Source organism: Colias philodice, chromosome 7 (genome assembly GCF_061535455.1).
Source record: "Colias philodice isolate Cphi_HAF_F1 chromosome 7, ilColPhil1 Martin Lab GWU primary, whole genome shotgun sequence".
Classification (NCBI taxonomy): Eukaryota; Metazoa; Arthropoda; class Insecta; order Lepidoptera; family Pieridae; genus Colias; species Colias philodice.
In genome coordinates this window covers 148,877-169,700 of record NC_143092.1, presented here as the reverse complement: position 1 = coordinate 169,700, position 20,824 = coordinate 148,877, and the positions used below count along the sequence as shown (strand labels likewise).

The window sequence follows — 20,824 nt, the reverse complement described above, 5'->3', positions numbered from 1 at the left end:
GCAGTTTCAACCGCTTTGTTTCATCTTTTGATTACGTTCAGAAGCCTTCAGTCTCCTACAAAGGCATTTAGACAAAAAGTGGCCCCGTACACAACATAGTAATATATTCATAGATTAAGGATTGGTCGCGGAGACCAATCCATAATCTAAGAATATATTATACAATTCCTTTACAATCTCGGAGCAATTATCAAGCCTTGTTAATTGCTCCAAGTTTACAATTCAGTTATGTTGCATTGTTAAGAGAGTAAATTGGGTTCTTATTAATTAATTAAAAAAAATGTTGTGTGGTTTTATGAAACCTCGGTAAAAGTGAAACTGTTCGAACGGTTCCGAACACTGCTTTGTGTAGCGCATGTCGCGTGACGGTCGGCTGCCGAGTAGGTATACCTACTCTGCGATACACGCGACATGCGCTACACAGACCAAAAAGTTTGAGACGATGTAATAAATGTTTCACTTTATTACATCGTCTTAAATTGCACAGTATTTGGTCTAGAAACGTATTTATATATTCAATTATCTTATCTTAATATATATATAAAAATCTCGTGTCACAATGGCTGTTTTCCAATTACAGAGCATAATGCGACTCAGTGCCGCACAATGCCGAATTATGCTGATGCTTAATTGGAACATGAAATGCACCAGCAGGTTGCGCTAAGTTCAGTGTTGAAAAAAAATATTCTTAAGAGTTAGCAATAACCTCATTAATGTGTAAATAAAGTGTAATACATAATAATTGTTTGAAAAATATTTACGGTTATTTTAAGTAATATGGATTTTGATTATTTCATTAACATTTTTTTCAATGTTTGTACCTTCATCCATACTTATATTTATTTTTTTAACACAATTTGAATTAACTTTGATTATTTCGAAAAAACTACAATGAAACGAAAGCTTTAAATTTTTTTCCAACAATTAATAATTACTAACGATAAATCGATTGCACGCATCAATTCACGCGCATTTCTTTTTCTAGTGCTCGATTGTGCGAAGCGTTGCTGTAGTTGGAACATTCAACGTTAAGCAGGTACTGCCAAATGTCACCTCGATGTTCTGGAAGCTATGGAACGTCGCGCCAAGCGAATTATTGGAAACGACCAGCTATTCGAAAACCGGCTTCTGAGCCTTGGTCATCGCCGCAAAATCGCCAGTCTCTCAGTTTTCTATCGACTTCATTTCGGGGAATGTGCAACTGAATTACATGGCCTTATCCCAGCTTCCCCTTTTTTCCAAAGAACGTCCAGGCGCACGGCGGGATACCACCCTTATCTGGTAGAAATGCCGACTGCACGCACAGCACGCTTTGCGTCCTCCTTCTTAATGCGAGCTGCCAAAGAGTGGAATTCTCTGCCGGCGTCCGTCTTTCCAGAGAAGTACAACATGGGAATTTTCAAGAGACGAATTAACAGGCACTTTCTAGGCGGGCGTGACTTACCACCTTAGATCTCGTCACCACTTTCCATCAGGTGGGACTGGGGTCAAACGTCCACCTATCTACTTACGTATAAAAAAAAAGAAAAAAAAGCAGTATGCCGCATAATGCGCTCTAGTGCTGTAATTGGAAAACGGGGAATGTTTGTCCCACAGTTTGTCCTCAATGGACTCCTAAACCACTTAATCGATTATAATAAAATTCGCACACCATATTGTGCAGTTCGATCCAACTTGAGAGATAGGATAGGTTTTATCCCGGAAATCCCACGGGAAAGGGAACTATGCGGGGTTTTCTCTGAAAACGCGGGCGAAGCCGCGGGTGGAAAGCTAGTATTTTATTGAATATTTCATTCAACTAAACTAGCAGCACTCCCTGATGACAATGGCACATTCAATGTCAATGTCAAGTCTGACACTTGAATTTTTCTTCCCTCCCTCGCCCCTCTGAAATTTCTCTTTCCGTAGATGTCAACCATGGCGGCCGGGGTAGGTCTTTGTGTTATCTTGGAATATCTTTACAATCTAATTGTTTTCTGCAAAACCATGAATAGGAAAATGTGCTCTTTTATTACTTTATTACACTGTGAGTTTATTTGTTTTAGGTACTTTACACTTATCCGGAAAACTTCCGTGCCTATAAGGCGTTGATCGCCGCACAGTACTCTGGAGCCGACGTAAAAGTTGCTCCAAACTTTGTGTTCGGAGAGACGAACAAGTCAGATGGTTTCCTGAAGAAGTTTCCGGCCGGTAAAGTGAGTGTACATTTAGTGCTAAGTGAAGTGATAGTGACCTGTGCACAGATGTTTTTGACGGTGACGTGTAATGTTTGCTGATAATTTTAGGTTCCTGCGTATGAAAGCGCTGATGGGAAAGTGTTCCTCACCGAGAGCAATGCCATCGCCTACTACGGTAAATATTTTATAATTTATTTACATTTTTCGCTGCCCATAACCTTAAAGCTGTTTACGTTTTTTTTACTTTACGTATTGATGAAAGTATACAGAAAAATATGATTTTATCATCAATAATGTAACTTATTAGCCAATTAATTTATTACTGTATAGTCAAGAAGAGCCTGTACTTTTGTTTTATTTGTCTATCTTCTTATATATAAAAATGAATCGCAAAATGCGCATAACTCGAGAACGGCTGAACCGATTTCGATAATTCTTTTTTTATTATATTCCTTGAAGTACGAGGATGGTTTTTATGTGAGATATGAGAAAACATAAATATTAGGGATGTAACGATACCGATATATTGGCCGATATAATCGGCAAGCCGATATATCGGTATCGCCGATAATAAAACAACCGATACCGATATCAAACAATTCAAAAAACCGCGCCCAATGAACGATGCGGGAGGCCACCCGCGCGTGCGCACTTTGTTTTCTGAAAAAACTCTACCAATAGTAAACTTTTATTAGGTACTGATTGTATGTGTATTAAGGTACTTAAAGTTTAACTGACTTTGTAAAATAATAATACTAAAATAAATGGTTTTGTTGTTTTTTGATTTGGCATTTTTATTTAAAAGAATACGATTAACAGTTGAGTCTCTGTTAAATGTTGGTAACTTTTTATGCATAATTCACTATTTATTTTTCTACCAAGCCATTGATATCGGTATCGGTATCGGTATCGCCGATACATTACTACAAATATCGGTATCGGTATCGTATCGGCAAAATCATGTATCGTTACATCCCTAGTAAATATGTACCACAGGCGAAGCCGGGGCGGACCGCTAGTTTTATTATAATTCACGTATCTTATTAATGTATCACTTGACACAGCTGTTCGTAATGTTCCAATCTTGTATGTTCATACATGAAAAATGTTAATGCATAAATTACATGAAGTGACTCAACCTTTTTTATCCTGTCATTTAAAATTAACTATAATGCACTATCCAAAATTTATTTTAACTCTTGTATAGGTTTATTTTTAAATATTATTTGTAAAAGAATTAAGAATGTAGTCAATACTTTAAACATAAATAATGTTGTTATTAAAACTAGGAAGTAAGGACAACATTTTAAAGATGACTCATGTTGTTCAAGGATACTCATAAATATCTGATATTTTTACTACCTATTGGTGTACCTTTTAATTGGCGTAGCTTAGTATTTATTCATCTCAAAAATTTTATCACTAGCTGTAAGGTACCTTATCATAAATAAATAAATAATCTGTGATACTTATTACTTTTTTGTAGGGATGTAACGATACATGATTTTGCCGATACGATACCGATACCGATATTTGTAATAAAATATCGGCGATACCGATACCGATATCGATGGCTTGGTAGAAAAATAAATAGTGAATTATGCATAAAAGTTACCAACATTTAACAGAGACTCAACTGTAAATCGTATTCTTTTAAATAACAATGCCAAATCAAAAAACAAGAAAACATTTTAGTATTATTATTTTGCATTCAGTTAAACTTTAAGTTATACAATACTAGCGACCCGCCCCGGCTTCGCACGGGAGCAATGGCGGCCGACCGGTACCGCCGCAAACGCTACGTCCCGCAATTTTTAAATCTGTAATATCTTCGAAAATATTCACTTAAATCATACGGTGTAAAGGGCCATATAGATCTATATTAAATGAACAATGTATTCAAGGTATTTAATTGGTTAAGGATTAATGTTGTATTGGTTAAAATCGCTTCGAAAATTAGCCATTATTTGTCGTAAAAAAAAATGACAAAAAAAAGTTATTGTGGGTTATCCATAAGAGATAGACATTTACCATCACGGACTTTTCTGTAGACCTTTTCAATGTGTACAATACTTAGTACATTATTTTGATAAAACTCGTAGGGTTCAGCCTGCGTTTGCAATGTAAGCGGAAAAAAATGTAATTATTTACGACATCACATTAGAAACCTCAAAAATAACAGTACTTCTCCACTATTTAATGGATGTTATTATACATATAAACCTTCCTCTTGCATCACTCTATCTATTAAAAAAAACCGCATCAAAATCCGTTGCGTAGTTTCAAAGATTTAAGCGTACAAAGGGACATAGGGACAGAGAAAGCGACTTTGTTTTATACTATATAGTGATACACATACAATCAGTTCCTAATAAAAGTTTACTATTGCTAGAGTTTTTACAAAAAACAAAGTGCGCACGCGCGGGCGGCCTTCCCGCATCGTTCATTGGGCGCGGTTTTTTGAATTGTTTGATATCGGTATCGGTTGTTTTATAATCGGCGATACCGATATATCGGCTTGCCGATATATCGGCCGATATATCGGTATCGGTATCGGTATCGTTACATCCCTACTTTTTTGGTTACACGAAGAAGTCAAATTAAATATTTATTATTCATATACATTTTTCAGTGGCCAATGAAGCCCTCCGTGGGTCAGACCTGAAGTCACAAGCCGCAGTGTACCAATGGGCGTCATGGGCTGACAGTGAACTGCTTCCCGCCTCCTGCGCCTGGGTGTTCCCGTACCTTGGCATCATGCAGTTCAACAAAGTGGTAAATCCATACTAATATTATAAATGCGAAAGTAACTCTGTCTGTCTGTCTGTTACGCAATCACGCCTAAACTACTGAACCAATTTTCATGAAATTTGATATGGAGATATTTTGATACCCGAGAAAGGACATAGGCTACTTTTTATCCCGGGAAAATGACGCAATTCCGGAACGGGAACTATGCGGGTTTTTCTTTGACTGCGCGGGCGAAGCCGCGGGCGGAAACCTAGTACTTTATTAAGGTACTTTATAAAGGTGTCCATTTGAAGATTTAACGATAATAAATGTTACCATACTGAATTGACCTATCTTTCAGCTTAGCACACAAAAAAAATTAAGCATCTAGCGCAATAATTCACGTCACCATGAGTGAAAATATCATCATACTCGGCGATAGCAGAAAAATTGAAAAAAACGTCATAACTCCGAAAATACGAAAAATCGCATAACATACATGGGGGTGATTCGGAAAGCCCTCTAGGTCCTCTACCTCCCAACTTGCGTTCATCACTACTTTTTGGGACACCCTGTATAAATTGTTATGCAAATAAATATTACTGATGTTGGAATTATTTGAATATTAACTATATAATTATAAAGAGTAAAAGTTATTGATTGTTACAATAATTGATTTACTTACATTTTACAGATCTTAGATACATTTGAATGTTAGGCAAAATGTATAAAATCAATGAATTATTAATTTGAATATGTTTTATAGAATGTGGAGCGTGCAAAGAGTGATCTCTTGGCTGCCCTGAAGCTCCTGGACAGCCACCTGCTCACTCGCACATTCCTCGTCACCGAGCGAGTCACTCTGGCCGACATCATCGTGTTCTGCACACTCATTCACTCCTTCCAGGTAATGTCTGGAATTTAAAGTGGTGTTAAATCAATTTCTTGTGACAAATATTTCATACTTGCAAATAATTTTGTTTGCTTTTGCTTTGCTTGCAATAAATCTTTGTTTGATTACTATTAAAAATTTTATAGCAGCCATAGCAATTGTATTCCTGCACTATGTAAATAACTATTTTAAGTTAACTTTCATTATAAATTGTAGGTTCTAAGATATACCTATACAGTATACACTAGTTAAATTGATGATATAACTACAAACAAACACACTAAATCTGTATTGCACGGCATTCCAGCACGTCCTGGAGCCAAGCCTGCGCTCGTCCCTGGTGAACGTGCAGCGCTGGTTCGTGACGCTGGCCAACCAGCCGCAAGTGCTGCGAGTCACCGGAGCGCTCACGCTCTGCACCAACGCGCCCGTGTACGACCCCAAGAAGTACCAGGAGCTCACCAAGGATAAGAAGGTATACTGAATGTCAGCGGTTGTTGATGGCCACAGAAAATAAAAAGACGTGTGGCACTCGGGGACTGCCGCGGTAAAGCTATTGCATGCTATGCCTTCAAGCCACACCTCCGCGCCCGTCCCCGTGGGGAGCGTGAGGTATTTTCTTTACGGAATTTCTCGATTCGGTCCCCGCGCTCAAGGCCCGCGATAGAAGCTATGCAATAGCTTAATAGAATATTTATTACTGAATCAAGCATATAGTTTTTGTTGATACATAATGCTATAAAGCTGTTAACAGTGTTATAAGTATAATTTCAGGCAATATGGCCACACTAGACTCGTGGCTTATATCCAGCTCTAATATCTAATCTTGAGTATTGATGAGACTTTAAAAATAGACTGAAGTTCATTGAATGAATGAATGAATGAATAAATACTTTATTTGTACCAGAAACAAAATAATAACAAAAAACACAGACAATAGAAAAACGTAGAAAAAGGCGGCCTTATCGCTAATACAGCGATCTCTTCCAGGCAACCTTAGGTCAAGGATCATGAGAATTATGTCATATATTGAGGTTGATGGTGCTCAACACTATTTATAATAAATTATATATACATACATTTTCATTTATCTGTAAAAAAGGAAACTTCATTTTGATATTCAATTATTTAGCATTTGAGAAAATGATAGAATAGATAAATTTAATCACAAGACAGGATTTGAACCCGCCTCATTATCGAATTTTTTCTATTTTTTGCTATAACACTTATATTTTACCATAAATGTAATGGTTCTCTATAATAACTTCAGCCAGAGGGAGCCAAAAAGGAGAAAAAGGAAAAGAAGGAACAGCCCAAGAAGGAGAAGGAAGTGAAAGAGCCTGAACCAGCCGATGATTTGGACGAGAAACCCAAAGAGTCCAAGGACCCCTTCGACTCCATGCCCAAGGGGTGAGTCAGACACATGCATCACTTAAGGATTATGAAATGTAATTTTTAAAAAAGGTCACATTATGCAATAAATTCAGTTTATTTCCAAATTAATTGTTGGCAATAAGTCATCTATTCTTTGAAATCATTCAATATTGATTTAAAGAGTAGTTCAATGTATAGGCTGTTAACCACATAATATTATCTTTAAGAAGAAATCTAATAAAATTATTAAATTAGAAAGTGATTATTTGATTGAACCTCCCTTTTTTATTAGTTTATTGATTTAAAAAATAAATATCTGAGCAAAATCAGACGACAATAATTTCTATGCCATTGTCATTTAACTGTTCCATTTGCACATTGCAGTACGTTCAACATGGACGACTTCAAGCGGTGCTACTCAAACGAGGACGAGTCTGTGTCCGTCCCCTACTTCTGGGAGAAGTTCGACCCCGAGAACTACTCCATCTGGTTCGCTGAGTACAAGTACCCCGAGGAGCTCGCCAAGGTGTTCATGAGCTGTAACCTCATCACCGGTGCGTATATTTACTGCATAATACATATGTAGTACTAGCGGTCCGCCCCGGCTTCGCCTGTGGTACTTACATATTTAAACTATCCTATCTCTAAAGTTGGATCGAACTGCACATGGTGTGCGAATTTTATTATAATCGGTTAATTGGTTTAGGAGTCCATTGAGGACAAACATTGTGACACAAGATTTATATATACATATTAAGATATGTAATACTGTAATATAATTTATGAAAACGTAAGAGAAATTGGCAATGAAGAGAAAATATGTTTATTTGTTCCTATAAATTATTACTACAGTTATTAAATAAGAAAACAATTTAAATGAACTTCACAGTACAAAATGGATATATCCACTCAGTGATTTGGGAATCTAAGGACTTTTAGTATTGTATTTATTTTTTTTCTAATGCAATTTTTGAATAGTTGAAAATATATTTTGGCTGTGGCAAATTATAGATGTTAGAGCCGATTTTTCTATGGTTGGATAAAACTTATTCGTCGAATAATGGTTAAAACTACCATTTTAAAAACATATTCTAAATGCCCGTATTTGACAGTTTACGTCACATTTTAATATTATCGTCAATTGTGTAATACTTTATTGGACGGATAAGTTTTATCCAAGCATTGAATAATCGGCCCTTATACATAGAAAATGTAAGTTGTCAGAATATTTTTTTCAATAAAGATTAAACGACACTTTATACAGATACTTAAAACACGATATTTCACACACGACATTTCATACATATTTCTGAACGCATGTATCAATCTTTACTTACAGTAATCGAATAATGTTTGATAGGTAGGAAGTAAAGGAACATTTAGGGAAAATATTTATTCGGGGCAGAGACAAATCGAACGAATTAAAAACCATAAAAAAGACGGGTTGCACTCCGAGAGTGCCGGCAGAAGTGAAAACTTGATTATTAACGAGCATGTTTGATATTATTTTGGAATGGTATCCGTCTTACGCTTTTTCGATCAGGTCACGTGTCCTGACGCGAGTTTAAGATTTTACACCCATTACAGAAAAAGTGCTCAACGCCGCTAAAGAAGTTTTCACTTCAAAAATTTTTCCAGCTCTTTGCTTATCTTTGTTTTATGTGTAACTAGCTTTCCGCCCGCGGCTTCGCCCACTTTGTCTAAAACATAATAAATTAAAACCTTCCTCTTGAATCACTATCTATTTAAAAAAACCGCATCAAAATCCGTTCCGTAGTTTTAAAGATTTAAGCATACATAGGGACAGAGAAACCGATTTTGTTTTATACTATGTAGTGATGTTTTGTGTTCGTGTCAGGCATGTTCCAGCGGCTGGACAAGATGCGCAAGCAGGCGTTCGCGTCGGTGTGTCTGTTCGGGTCCGACAACGACTCGAGCATCTCCGGCGTGTGGGTGTGGCGCGGCCACGAGCTCGCCTTCCCGCTGTCGCCCGACTGGCAGGTGAGTGACATGCTCACACACTACACACGCGCACACACGCGTCTCAACCACACTACGAGCCGTGTCTCTGGCCTCTGATGCCCCAATTCATAATATACTAGCTTTCCGCCCGCGGCTTCGCCCGCGTTTTCAGAGAAAACCCCGCATAGTTCCCTTTCCCGTGGGATTTCCGGGGTAAAACCTATCCTATCACTCAAGTTGGATCGAACTGCACATGGTGTGCGAATTTTATTATAATCGGTTAAGTGGTTTAGGATTCCATTGAGGACAAACATTGTGACACGACGTTTATATATATTAAGATTTGCTAGCAGTGCAAATGCTATTCTAGACCTCTGTAGCAGATACTTGGATGCATATAGCCGCACATAATATGTATCTCCGTTTTGTATTTGTTTATGTATTGTTACTAAATTCAATGTACGTTTTGGTGTAGTTACTGTACAATGAATAATTGTTTAAATAAATAAAACTATAGGCTGTGGTCAAAGACAATATTTTAACGATCGTTACGGTTATATATTGTCATTGTCTTGAATGTCTATGGTGTGAGTAGTGTTCATTATCTATGGAATTAATGTCATGTGCCACACACTGACACATTCATACACATGTTTGCGAACTTGACGCTAGCAAGACAATTCGAGTGAATAGGTTCGATTATAAATGCTAGAGCCTAGACATCGCTGTGCCTATTCCCTACGGATATTTCATACATAACACTTTGATACTGACAGGCCAAAGCCATAACCACATTGCTATAATGCATGCTGCGATCGATTCAACGGCTTCCACGACCCATAGCACGTAGCGAATATGATGTGCAGTTAAACAGCTTAATCTAATTTCAAATTATGGACATAATTAATTACTATGTAACAACTATTGCTATATTATTGACTGTCGTATCCAAGAAGCTTATATCTAATACACTGGAGATTTCAGTATGAACATTAACTTATAACAAGAAAATATGACCTTGAATGACGCCTGTATGTTTTTTTATCCCTTTCACACCTAACTTGGCGTGTGAAAGGGATAAAAAAACATACAGGCGTCATTCAAGGTCATATTTTCTTGTTATAAGTTAATGTTCATACTGAAATCTCCAGTGTATTAGATATAAGCTTCTTGGTCGTATCCGTCAATAATTGTGTATCTGTAATTGCAGATCGACTACGAGTCGTACGACTGGAAGAAGCTGGACCCGGCCAGCGAGGAGACCAAGAAGCTGGTCAACAACTACTTCTCGTGGACCGGCGCCGACGCCAAGGGACGCAAGTTCAACCAGGGGAAGATCTTCAAGTGAACACCCCCCGCACCCCCAACACCCCCACAGATGACTGCCGACGCTTTTGTATACTTTTATACGGTTTTATAGCGAGCCCCGAGTGTGCGAGGGAACATCGAAAATTTTATTCGTTTTGTATAAAGTGATTTAATCGCTAATTATAGATCCATAATGTCTCCGATAGCATCTGTAAAATATTGGTGTGTTTATACAAGTCATAATTTATTCGAGTGGTCATCTTAACTTAAGTCGACAGTTTTGTAAAGTTATTTTAAATGATATTCTGCATTTATATATGTAAAACACAATTCTCAATTGTATGTGAAGCTAAGGAATAAAATTGTTTTCTATTTATTTGCTTCGTTTTATTTTACAATTTCTGATTGAGACAAAATTTTTGACAAGACCGATTATTTTACAACTATGAGTAAATTGAAATATTAGCTCCGTACATAAAACTACTAAGTACTATTCAATTTTAATAAAAGTGTTGATTCTGCATATTTTAGTCGGTAGTTAATTCAAACTAATTAAGGCTTGGTGCACCATCATAGTAGTTATAGTTAACATTAATGTCAAATTTAACAGTAACTATGACTTTAACAGAGACTGCGAAACGTATCGACATTGGTGCATGCATTTTTTTAGCATAGTTAAAACTTAAAAGTTAACAAGAGTCGCAAGTCAAATGACATCTTTTGTAATTTAACGCTTCTGACAGTTATTTAACGTTAACAACAGCTTTAACCGGTGAAATGCGAGCGGTTATGGTAAGAATAAAAATATGATGAGTCATCTATAAATTGTCAAATGGTGCAATGCAACTAATATTTTCCCTAACCGTTATATTAATATCCTTGTTATTGCTAAAGTAACATGGTGCAACCCAGCCTTAAATATTTGACACTTCATTGAAAAGTTCCTATTCGTAGTTGGTTGGCATTATATTATTTATTTAATTCTATTGCAAAGGAATTTCAATAAAAAACAAGTTGGAAAGCAAAAATTTTTAATATATTCATATATCTCTTTAAATTTCAGACTTTTGCCTAATCTGCAGAATTAGTAACATTGGTACATACATTTATACACGAAATGCGTTAGATCAGTGACAATGAGTCGCTGAGGTGCGCAACATTGTAGGACAGGACAGACCGACTACTCGGGCTCTAATTCAATAAGATGGTACACCTTAATGCGAGCTTTTAGAATAATTATAATTAAAGGAAATTAAACTATGAGTTTTCAACTTTGCAAAACTAGTCACAAAATTAACAAATTTGAATTTGGATCGAAATATATTTTAATTGTATCTAAATTTTTTAATGAAATAGCCAATGTATGCAACTTAGAAATGTAGAGCTTAATATAAATTACCTTAACTCGAATTAGCGAAAATGAACAAGTGAAGGTGAACTTATTTAAATTTCAACACTTGGCAGTTTTATAACATTTTTTATTAGCTAGTCGTCAATTGGTAAAAACTGAGCGTGCGGAAAGTAGCTTAATAAAAATTAAAAACTCGCATTAAATGGTACTTCGCTATGAGTGACTAGTGACTCAATTCCGTCATATTGTTGTTTATAATTTACCGTTCTAAGTTCTAATTCAATTTGTTTTTACATCTAATTGATATTCGATTCATGCTCCAATAGGACAAGATAAGGCCAAACTATTTATATACGACTGTCTTACAATGTTTGATAAGCTTACAAGGTCCGCAAAAGCTTACAATTAATAAAGTTGTGAATTTCTGCAAAAGTATAGCAAAAGATCTTGAAAGTTTAAATAATTTCATACGAGACATCACATGGGGGTGACAAGAACTTCTAAATATATTACTTCAGCATGGTTTCGTTTACTTTTTAAATTTTTGATTAAGCATTTACATGTAATATCAAATTTCCTTTTAATAAAATCACTGAGTTGAAACTTGAAAGGATCGAAACAGTTAAAATGACTGGTGTTCGTTATTTTATAAAATCTTTAACAATGAACAAATAAAGATTTATTTTAGGGGTATCAAACATTTATAGTAACAATTTGATATAAGTAGTAATATTATAAAAGTTCGATACCAGTTTCATCTGACAAAACAATTCATACGAAATTTGGTTTTTACATACAGCTAGTTAGTCATCAAAAGCAGCAATGATTAATTAGATTGAGCAAGATTAAACTACAATGAAATGTGTCCCAATCGGCAAAACAACTGCGCAACTAAAATTGAAAACATTACAAACTGCGGCTTCTCATTTCGCACAGATGAGATGATTCTATGATACGCGAGGAGGGCGCCACTAGCGCTCCGCAAACAACCGACCGGTTAGAAATGATTGAGCTAATATATTTGATATAATCTTATGATATTTATAACATCTACAAATAACGAATAAAATACAAGAAGTTGAAAGTTTTATACAAATAGTGAAAGAAGAATGACGAGATTCAATAAAATCTCAACGACTCCGCCATTTCTATACCGGAACGGTGACTAAAGATTTGCTGTCGCACAATCGAAATAATATCTAACATTAATAAACATCGAAAATGCAAGGTCAACGGTAGCTAATAGGAGTTACAAACGACGCTATAAATATAATATTATATATCTAACGGGTAAATTTACATCTTAAAAATGATAACATCTCAGTTTGAGTCAATAGAGAATATTTATAAAAGTTTAAACTCTCAGTAGAAGTAAAAACGCGTTTGCTCGTTCGTGGAAGGCGTGTGCGCTCGCCTGTGGTCATTGCGGCCGGCCCTGCAATCATGAATAAAAAATATCATTATTAAAGTGGACTGGATGAAATTGATTTCCACAAAAAAAAGCTTTGTCACATAGCTGATATTAAGATATCTATGTGACAAAGCTTTTTTTATTATATATAAAGCTTATATAAAGCTATACATAAAGCTCACCATATCATCATGGTTGTGTAAGTCGAGGTCGGCGGTGAAGGGAGCGATGTGCACGTTCACCTGCACGCCCTCGCCGCACTCCAGCGACGACGAGCTGCCCGTCATAAACAACATGGTTGTTATAGCTTATTTTCTAGAATAATATTTCATGCACAGTAATTTTATAAAAGACTGTCTTAAAGTTTTCACGGCTAAAACAAATTATCACCATTTGGATGAAATTTGGAATTTATGCACTGTTGAATAAGATAAACATTTTTTTTTTAATTGAAATAATCAAATAACAAAACGATAATATTCTGTCCGCATATGAAACAAATTCACAGGCACACAGATATTTTTATAAATCTAACACTGAAGTAATTTGTTACAACTGAAAGCATTCATTAAAAAATTAAAAATTAAGCGCCTTGGAATTTAGAAACTTTTATTAGGCTCTATTTAGTAGCGTATGTCATTTTTAGAGCTGCATTCATGATCATAATATATTTTGATTATACCTGACGGTCATCTGTTGCGCGTCGTCGAGCAGCGGCAGCTCGTCGTCGGGCGGCGCGTGCGCGTGGCACTCGCAGCGGCAGTGCTCGGGCGGCGCGTAGCTCAGCGCGGGCGAGCGCGCGCGCGCCGGCAGCGTCTGGATGCGCTTCGGCTGCTTGCGCCGCTCCGGCACTTCCGAGAAGTCGATCCACTCGGCCTTGCGGCTCTCGCTCACTGGAAATTGTTTTGGGTGCCATTTACAATTCTAAGAATTGATACACTTCACTTATACTGTACGGTTTACGTATTACGTCGAATGTGGACTGTATTTAGGTCGCTAATAATGGTATGATATTATGGGACAACTGGGAACACTTTAATTATCGCTAATAATTATATATAATTTACGCGGATTCGAGCGGATAGATTAGTACGGGCGCTGCTATGGAAGAACTGCGCTTTCCGGCCGGCTCGGCCGTCGCACGATAATACTGCTGAGGCAGCTTGACCTCATTTACGTTATTGCTCAATTATTGTAATATGTAATGTAACTATGGTTAATAAATAATTTAAAATAAAATATTTGTTCGCTGCTTGAACATATACCTTATCTTAATCAATACTAATATTATAAATGCGAAAGTAACTCTGTCTGTCTGTCTGTTACTCAATCACGCCTAAACTACTGAACCAATTTGCATGAAATTTGGTATGGAGATATTTTGATACCCGAGAAAGGACATAGGCTACCTTTTATTGCGAAATATGTGCCACGGGCGAAGCCGGGGCGGACCTCTAGCATAATATTATAAATGCGAAAGTGTGTTTATTCGTTTTAATGTGACATGGCCATGGATAACTTTTGACAGCGGTGAAACGACTCATACTAATGCGAATTTAACATCAGGGGAATCTGCGGGCAAAGAAAAATATATGAATATTATTTTCAATAAAAATGATGATGATGATATTGTTCATGAACGCCCAACGACCAGGCGAGTTTATACGTTCGCTAGCTATGCAGATACTGAGCCATCTGCACACGCGCGGCCTGTGGATAGAAAGCATAGCGTACGGGATGTGGGTGGGAATAGGTGGGTGGTTAAAATTTCCAATTTTAAGAAGATTAGAAAAATGATTTAAACAATATGTAGTTAGGGAAATTTCGATTGACAGAAAAATTACGCTAAGTCAGGTAAAATTTCTATAAGCTGGAAAATTTCCATAAGAAAGGAAAATTTATATAGATAAGGAAAATTTGTATAAATCAGGAAAATGTTTATAAGCCAGGAAAATTTCTATACGTCAGGAAAATTTTTATAAGCCAGGAAAATTTCTATATGTCAGGAAAATTTCTCTTTGCCGCAAAATTATATAGATAGGAAAATGTTTATAAGCCAGGAAAATTTCCATGAGAAGGGAAAAATTCTATAAGCCAGGAAAATTTATATACGTGAGGAAAATTTCTCTTTGCCACGAAATTATAAAGATAATGAAAAATTGTATAAGTCAGGAAAATGTTAATAAGCCAGGAAAATTTCTATACTTCGGGAAAATTTCTACAAGTCAGCATTCTATAAGCCAGGAAAATTTCCAAACGAAAGGAAAATTTGAGACAGGAAAATTTCTATACGTCAGAAAAATTTCTGTACATCTGGAAAATTTCTATAAGCCAGGAAAATTTCTAACGCCGGGAAAATTTACAGGAAATTCTCTATACGTCGGGAAAATTTCTTTACGTCGGGAAAATTTCTATAAGCCAGGAAAATTTCTATAAGCCAGGAAAATTTCTATACGTCGGGAAAATTTCTATAAGCCAGGAAAATTTCTATAAGCCAGGAAAATTTCTATACGTCAGGAAAATTTGTATAAGTCAGGAAAAATTATATACGCCAGGAAAATTTCTTTACGTCGGGAAAATTTCTCTTTGCCGCAAAATTATGTAGATAAGTAAAAATTGCATTAGTCCGGAAAATGTTTATAAGTCAGAAAATTTTTATACGCCAGGAAAAATTCTATATGCCAGGAATAATTGTATACGCCAGGAAAATTTCTATATGCCAGGAAAATTTCTATACGCTGGGAAAATTTATATAAGCCAGGAAAATTTCTAATCGCCGGGAAATTTTCTATACGTCGGGAAAATTTCTAATAAGCCAGGGAAATTTCTATAAGCCAGGAAAATTTCTATACGTCAGGAAATATTGTATAAGTCAGGAAAAATTATATACGCCAGGAAAATTTCTTTACGTCGGGAAAATTTCTCTTTGCCGCAAAATTATGTAGATAAGGAAAAATTGTATAAGTCAGGAAAATGTTTATAAGCTAGGTAAATTTCTATACGCCAGGAAAATTTATATACGTCGGGAAAATTTCTATAAGCCAGGAAAATTTAAATACGCCAGGAAAATTTCTATGTCAGGAAAAATTTTATACGCCAGGAAAATTTCTTTACGCCAAGAAAAATTCTATAAGCCAGGAAAATTTCTATACGTGAGGAAAAATTCTATAAGCCAGGAAAATTTCTATACGTGAGGAAAATTTCTTTGCCGCAAAAATTTCTATAAGTCAGAAAAAATCCATAAGTCGGGAAAATTTCGCTAAGACAGGAGAATTTCGATAAGTCAATAAAAAATAATATTATAGATAAATTATGATAAAATACGTATTTAATGCGAAAGAAACGATTCAACTATAAATGTATATTTAAACATGGTATGCATAATAAATAACCTTATATTTCGTGTTTCTCAGTAATGTTTAATTAAGTATTTAATTTGATAGATAAATTAAATAAATATTGACATTATATTTTATACTAGATTTCCTAGTATAAAATATAGGAAATCTAGTATAAAATATAATGTCAATATCTCTTGTGTTCTACATTTAGAAATTAAAAATTTTAAAAGATTTTAAACGCGATTTGTTCATTATATTACTATTATCCCGACGTTTGCACACTTTGCTGCGAGCGTGGTCACGGGGAGACTGGAATAATTGTATGATGCATAAATCGCGTTTAAAATCCGTTAAAATCTTTGATTTCTGGTGTCAAATGTCAAATGTGTTAAATGGGAAATTATAAGTTATTTTAATAAAAGTTTTGTGTGTTACTAAAACTGTTAAACTTTTTTTATTTGTAACAATTAGTATTTTAAATTTATGTATATTTTATTAGGTCGAAAGCTTTTAAATATATTACATATATGGATATGGATATGCACTACATATTTGATAAGTTATGCAGGGTGTCGAAGAATTAATGCGCAGAACCACTATTCTCAATCACATATCACAACTGCAGTAATTATTATTATTTATGAAGGTACCTTCGCTACCGCTCCTCGTGCGCGTGCGCTCGGGCGGCGGCGGCGCGGCGGAGGCGGAGGCGGCGCGCGGGCGGCGCGGCAGCTGGATGCGCAGGCGCTCGTGCGGCGCGTCGCGCGGCGCGGCGCTGGGCGCGGCCACCCGCCCCAGCGTGCTCACCGCGTTGTGCGTGGCGCGCGGCCGCTGCACGCCGGCCACGCGCACGCCGCCGCGCTCGCGCACGGGCACGATGGGCACGCCCAGCGAGCGCTCCTGCGGCAGCGTGGTCGGCACGTACGGCAGCTCCTCGAACGACTCCTGCACCACGAGCCCGCGCCGCTCCACGTCGCTGCCGCCGCGCGCCAGCACCTCCGACCCGCCCTCCGACTCGGACGAGTCCCGGCCGGTGTCTTGCGGCGTGCCCGGCGTCGAGCGCTCCGCTTCTATGGCGCTCTCGATACTGGACACTTTTTCTATTTTTGGTTCCTCCTCCCGCTGTGACATCTCTTTGATCCCGTTCATGCCGATTTCGACGTTTGCGGTAGTAATTTCCGTCTCTCTGGCGATCGGTCGCATCTCATCGCTGTCCGGAAAGCTCGGGATCGACTCTGATATTTCGCTAGTGACGCTCGGCGTTTTCGTTATGCTAAATTGTGTACTAAACACTTGTTCCCTGCTCCCGACGTGCGTGGTGAATATGATTCGCTCTTTACGCTTCGCTCGAGCAGAATTCGGTGCCGGTGCGTTTCCCACTGGAGACTCATCGGGTAAATAGTTAGTTGTAGGTTTTGTGATATTTTCTGGGACATTGCTAACTTTGGCTTCGAGTGAGCGTTTATCTTCTTTCGGCGTCACGATCGGTGTCTGCGTTACGGCAGTCGATGGTAATGTTTCAATCTCTGGAGATCTAGAAATACTAGGAGTCTTTTCTGTGGGGGAATGTAATGGAATAATGATACTTCCATCCGGTAAAACAGTTCTCTGTGTCGGTTTTGGCAAGGGCGCCGATGCGGCTGAAATGGGCCGCTCGGGCATACATCTCACTTGCGGAGCAGAAGAGGGTCGCGGAACGTCGCGTGAAGGAGGCTCTATCTTGTCACTGGCCGTATCTAATTCATCGGGCGGTGTGCGTAAAGGAATGTGAATTATACCGTCTTTAGACTCTTCATAATATTTAAGCCGCTCAGTGCGTTGTCGGTCGACTGGTGTTTGAGGAAACTGTCTTTGCGCTTGTACAATCGGTGAGCCATCTCTGGAACTCGGCGAAGGAGATGTTGCACTCTTACGGGGTGTTTTAAATAGGGATAAAACTGAACCTTTTATTTTCACAGCGGAAGTTGGAGTAACCGATCGATCTCTGCTCTTACTTCGAGATCGACCCTCGTTTAGACTCTTTTTTCTTTTTAATGCATCCGATGGAGAATCGGGAGAGGCTATAGTTTCGCGAGATTTAAATAAAGAACAAAATGATGATTTACGAGATACAGGGATGCCACTTGGAGACGGCGTGCGGCTGTCGCGGGGCCGTCGCGCCGTCAGCGGACTCACTGATATTTCATTCGCACGTAATGTTTGAACGCAATTATCGTTTAACTCTAAAGTGACCGGTTTGCGAGCCGGCTCCCCGCTTATTACAGTTCTTTCACTTTCATCGTCATCATCTTCATATTCGTTATCCGGTTTGAGTTTAATGCGAATAATATCCTTTGATCGATTAGAGGTCTTGTAAACTTCAGGTTGTGAATGTTCACGTCGTTCTTTCGACCGAGCTTTACGTTCTTCGACTCGCGCACGATTTCTCGTTTCCTTCAACCGTTTCTCTTCATCAACTGGAACTGTTGGAGGTTGAGTGTCTGGCGTCTGTTTCGGTATCGCACCTGAAGACACTGTCGACGTCAATGCGATCGTCGGTGCAGGAGTGGGCGTAGGTGTGGGAGTTGGAGTCGTGGGAGGTGGTACTGGAGAAACGATACGCGCCGTGCTACTTGTTGACCTCGCGCTTGAACTCTCTACTGTTACTTCCGTCCGTACCTCGCGACGATCGCGCGCATCTACAGGTGGCGCCGGTAAAACGGACGCTTCCGTTGATAATTTTGCAATCTCAAGCAATCTCTCTTCTACCGCAGCTGCACAAATTTCAGGGTCCGTTTCGATCGGTTTCGGGCCACAGAAAGATGTTTCGAGTAACATTTTATGCGGGGAAGGGGAGCGCGACACGCCCGATACGACAGAAAGTCGAGACACGCGACTTGCATGACTGAATCCTGATAGAGCCGAGTGTGCGGAACATTGAGAGCCGACGCTCGACAGCCGGCTAGTTCGACCGGAGACCGCCAGGAGCGCCGTTTCTGAACCTTGGCTATCTTTTCGCGAATGTCGTCGCGACGGAGGGGCGGTGGTGGGAGCTCGAATTTCCCCATTTCCATTTCCGGGGGCGCCTTCCAAAAAGGCGAGTTCCTCAGTGGACGAACGCAGGTCGAGAGCTCCGTCCTCGCGGAAACCGAGCTCTAGTTTGGCGCGGGCTTCCTCCCCCGAGCCGGTGCCCGCGAACAGAGCCAGCTCCGGCGAGCTATCGCGCGAGTCGTGGTGGCTGGAGCTGGAGGCGCGCGAGATGTCGATACGCGGCGCGGTGGGCGCGGTCAGCACCGCGGCGTGCACGGCGGGCGACGAGTGCGAGCGCGCGCGCTGCTCGGGCGGTGCGAGCGCTGAGCCCGACGGACCCGCCTCCTCCGCGACTGTGCTGCTCGAACACGCGGGATCCTCGCGTATTTCTGGCAGACGAAACGTTTGTTTTGTTTCTGGACTCGACTGAAATATAAAACAAGTTATAGTTAACAGTTTGAGTCAGAAGTTCGCAAACTTCCGTCACTTGAATGGATTTAAAAAAAATAGATTATATTGTATTAAATTTTGTTTGTGTGACTAGATAGATAACTAGGAATAAAGTAGGTACACATTGTAACTTTTAACAAAAGCGACTGTTAACTGTTAGTTAATTCTGTTGTTTCCTATTCACGAAAAATGACATACCTACTTACGAATAAATTATTCACAATGGTATTGTTTTGTCATTAATTGTCAAGATACAAAGAGAAAGGTTTCCTTTTTTTTAAGGATAGAATGTCATAACAAGTTGTCATGATTCGTTTACTAATATCAGGTCGACACTTGGTTCCATCGAGTTGTTGTTTGTTTTGCATAGAGGAACATGGAGAGGCACCTCATCAGAGACGTCGTGGTCGAAGGAGGCGATGGGCGCGGGGCCGCGGCGCTGCCGGCGCTCGCCGCTCGCCGCCATGCGCCCGCCGCCCGCCGGCGACCGACCTGCACTCGACGCCTGCCTCTACGTGCTACGGCCTACGGGCTCTTCACTCCGACATGCTAGCTGACAGGACAAGGTTATGTCAATGTTACATACCTACTATACTTGTGCTGCAACCTTTGATGACATAAGAAATAAGCAGGCAAAGTTTATGGAGAAAGTAATGCATTTATTATTTACCTACATGTCATTAATTTGCTTGAGAAAATAAATCATCCTTGATCTATTTTTTTTAATAATCGTAGATCCAATTATATTAATCTTTAGCATAAGAATATTAACCTATTGCATTACTTTTGTATTTTCATTAAAGTTTAATACGGAGAGAA

General features: G+C 38.6%; 2 protein-coding genes across 2 annotated transcripts; one reads left to right on the top strand and one right to left on the bottom strand.

Annotated features, from left to right (window-relative positions):
* Nucleotides 1-1,845: 1,845 nt before the first annotated feature.
* On the top strand, nt 1,846-10,819 carry eEF1gamma (elongation factor 1-gamma). The gene is made up of 10 exons (XM_089697032.1): nt 1,846-1,929; nt 2,046-2,195; nt 2,286-2,352; nt 4,810-4,952; nt 5,674-5,814; nt 6,107-6,274; nt 7,070-7,209; nt 7,558-7,727; nt 9,032-9,174; nt 10,346-10,819. Exons 1-10 carry the CDS (start codon nt 1,909-1,911, stop codon nt 10,481-10,483), a joined length of 1,281 nt encoding a protein of 426 aa, XP_089553158.1. The 5' UTR covers nt 1,846-1,908; the 3' UTR covers nt 10,484-10,819.
* A 638-nt stretch (nt 10,820-11,457) lies between these two features.
* On the bottom strand, nt 11,458-20,471 carry LOC149486865 (uncharacterized). The gene is made up of 6 exons (XM_089697347.1): nt 20,325-20,471; nt 17,197-19,981; nt 14,319-14,334; nt 13,888-14,088; nt 13,388-13,481; nt 11,458-13,229 (listed from the first exon to the last, which is right to left on the bottom strand). The coding sequence occupies exons 1-6, from the start codon at nt 20,469-20,471 to the stop codon at nt 13,215-13,217; spliced, it is 3,258 nt and encodes a 1,085-aa protein (XP_089553473.1). The 3' UTR covers nt 11,458-13,214.
* Nucleotides 20,472-20,824: the final 353 nt, after the last annotated feature.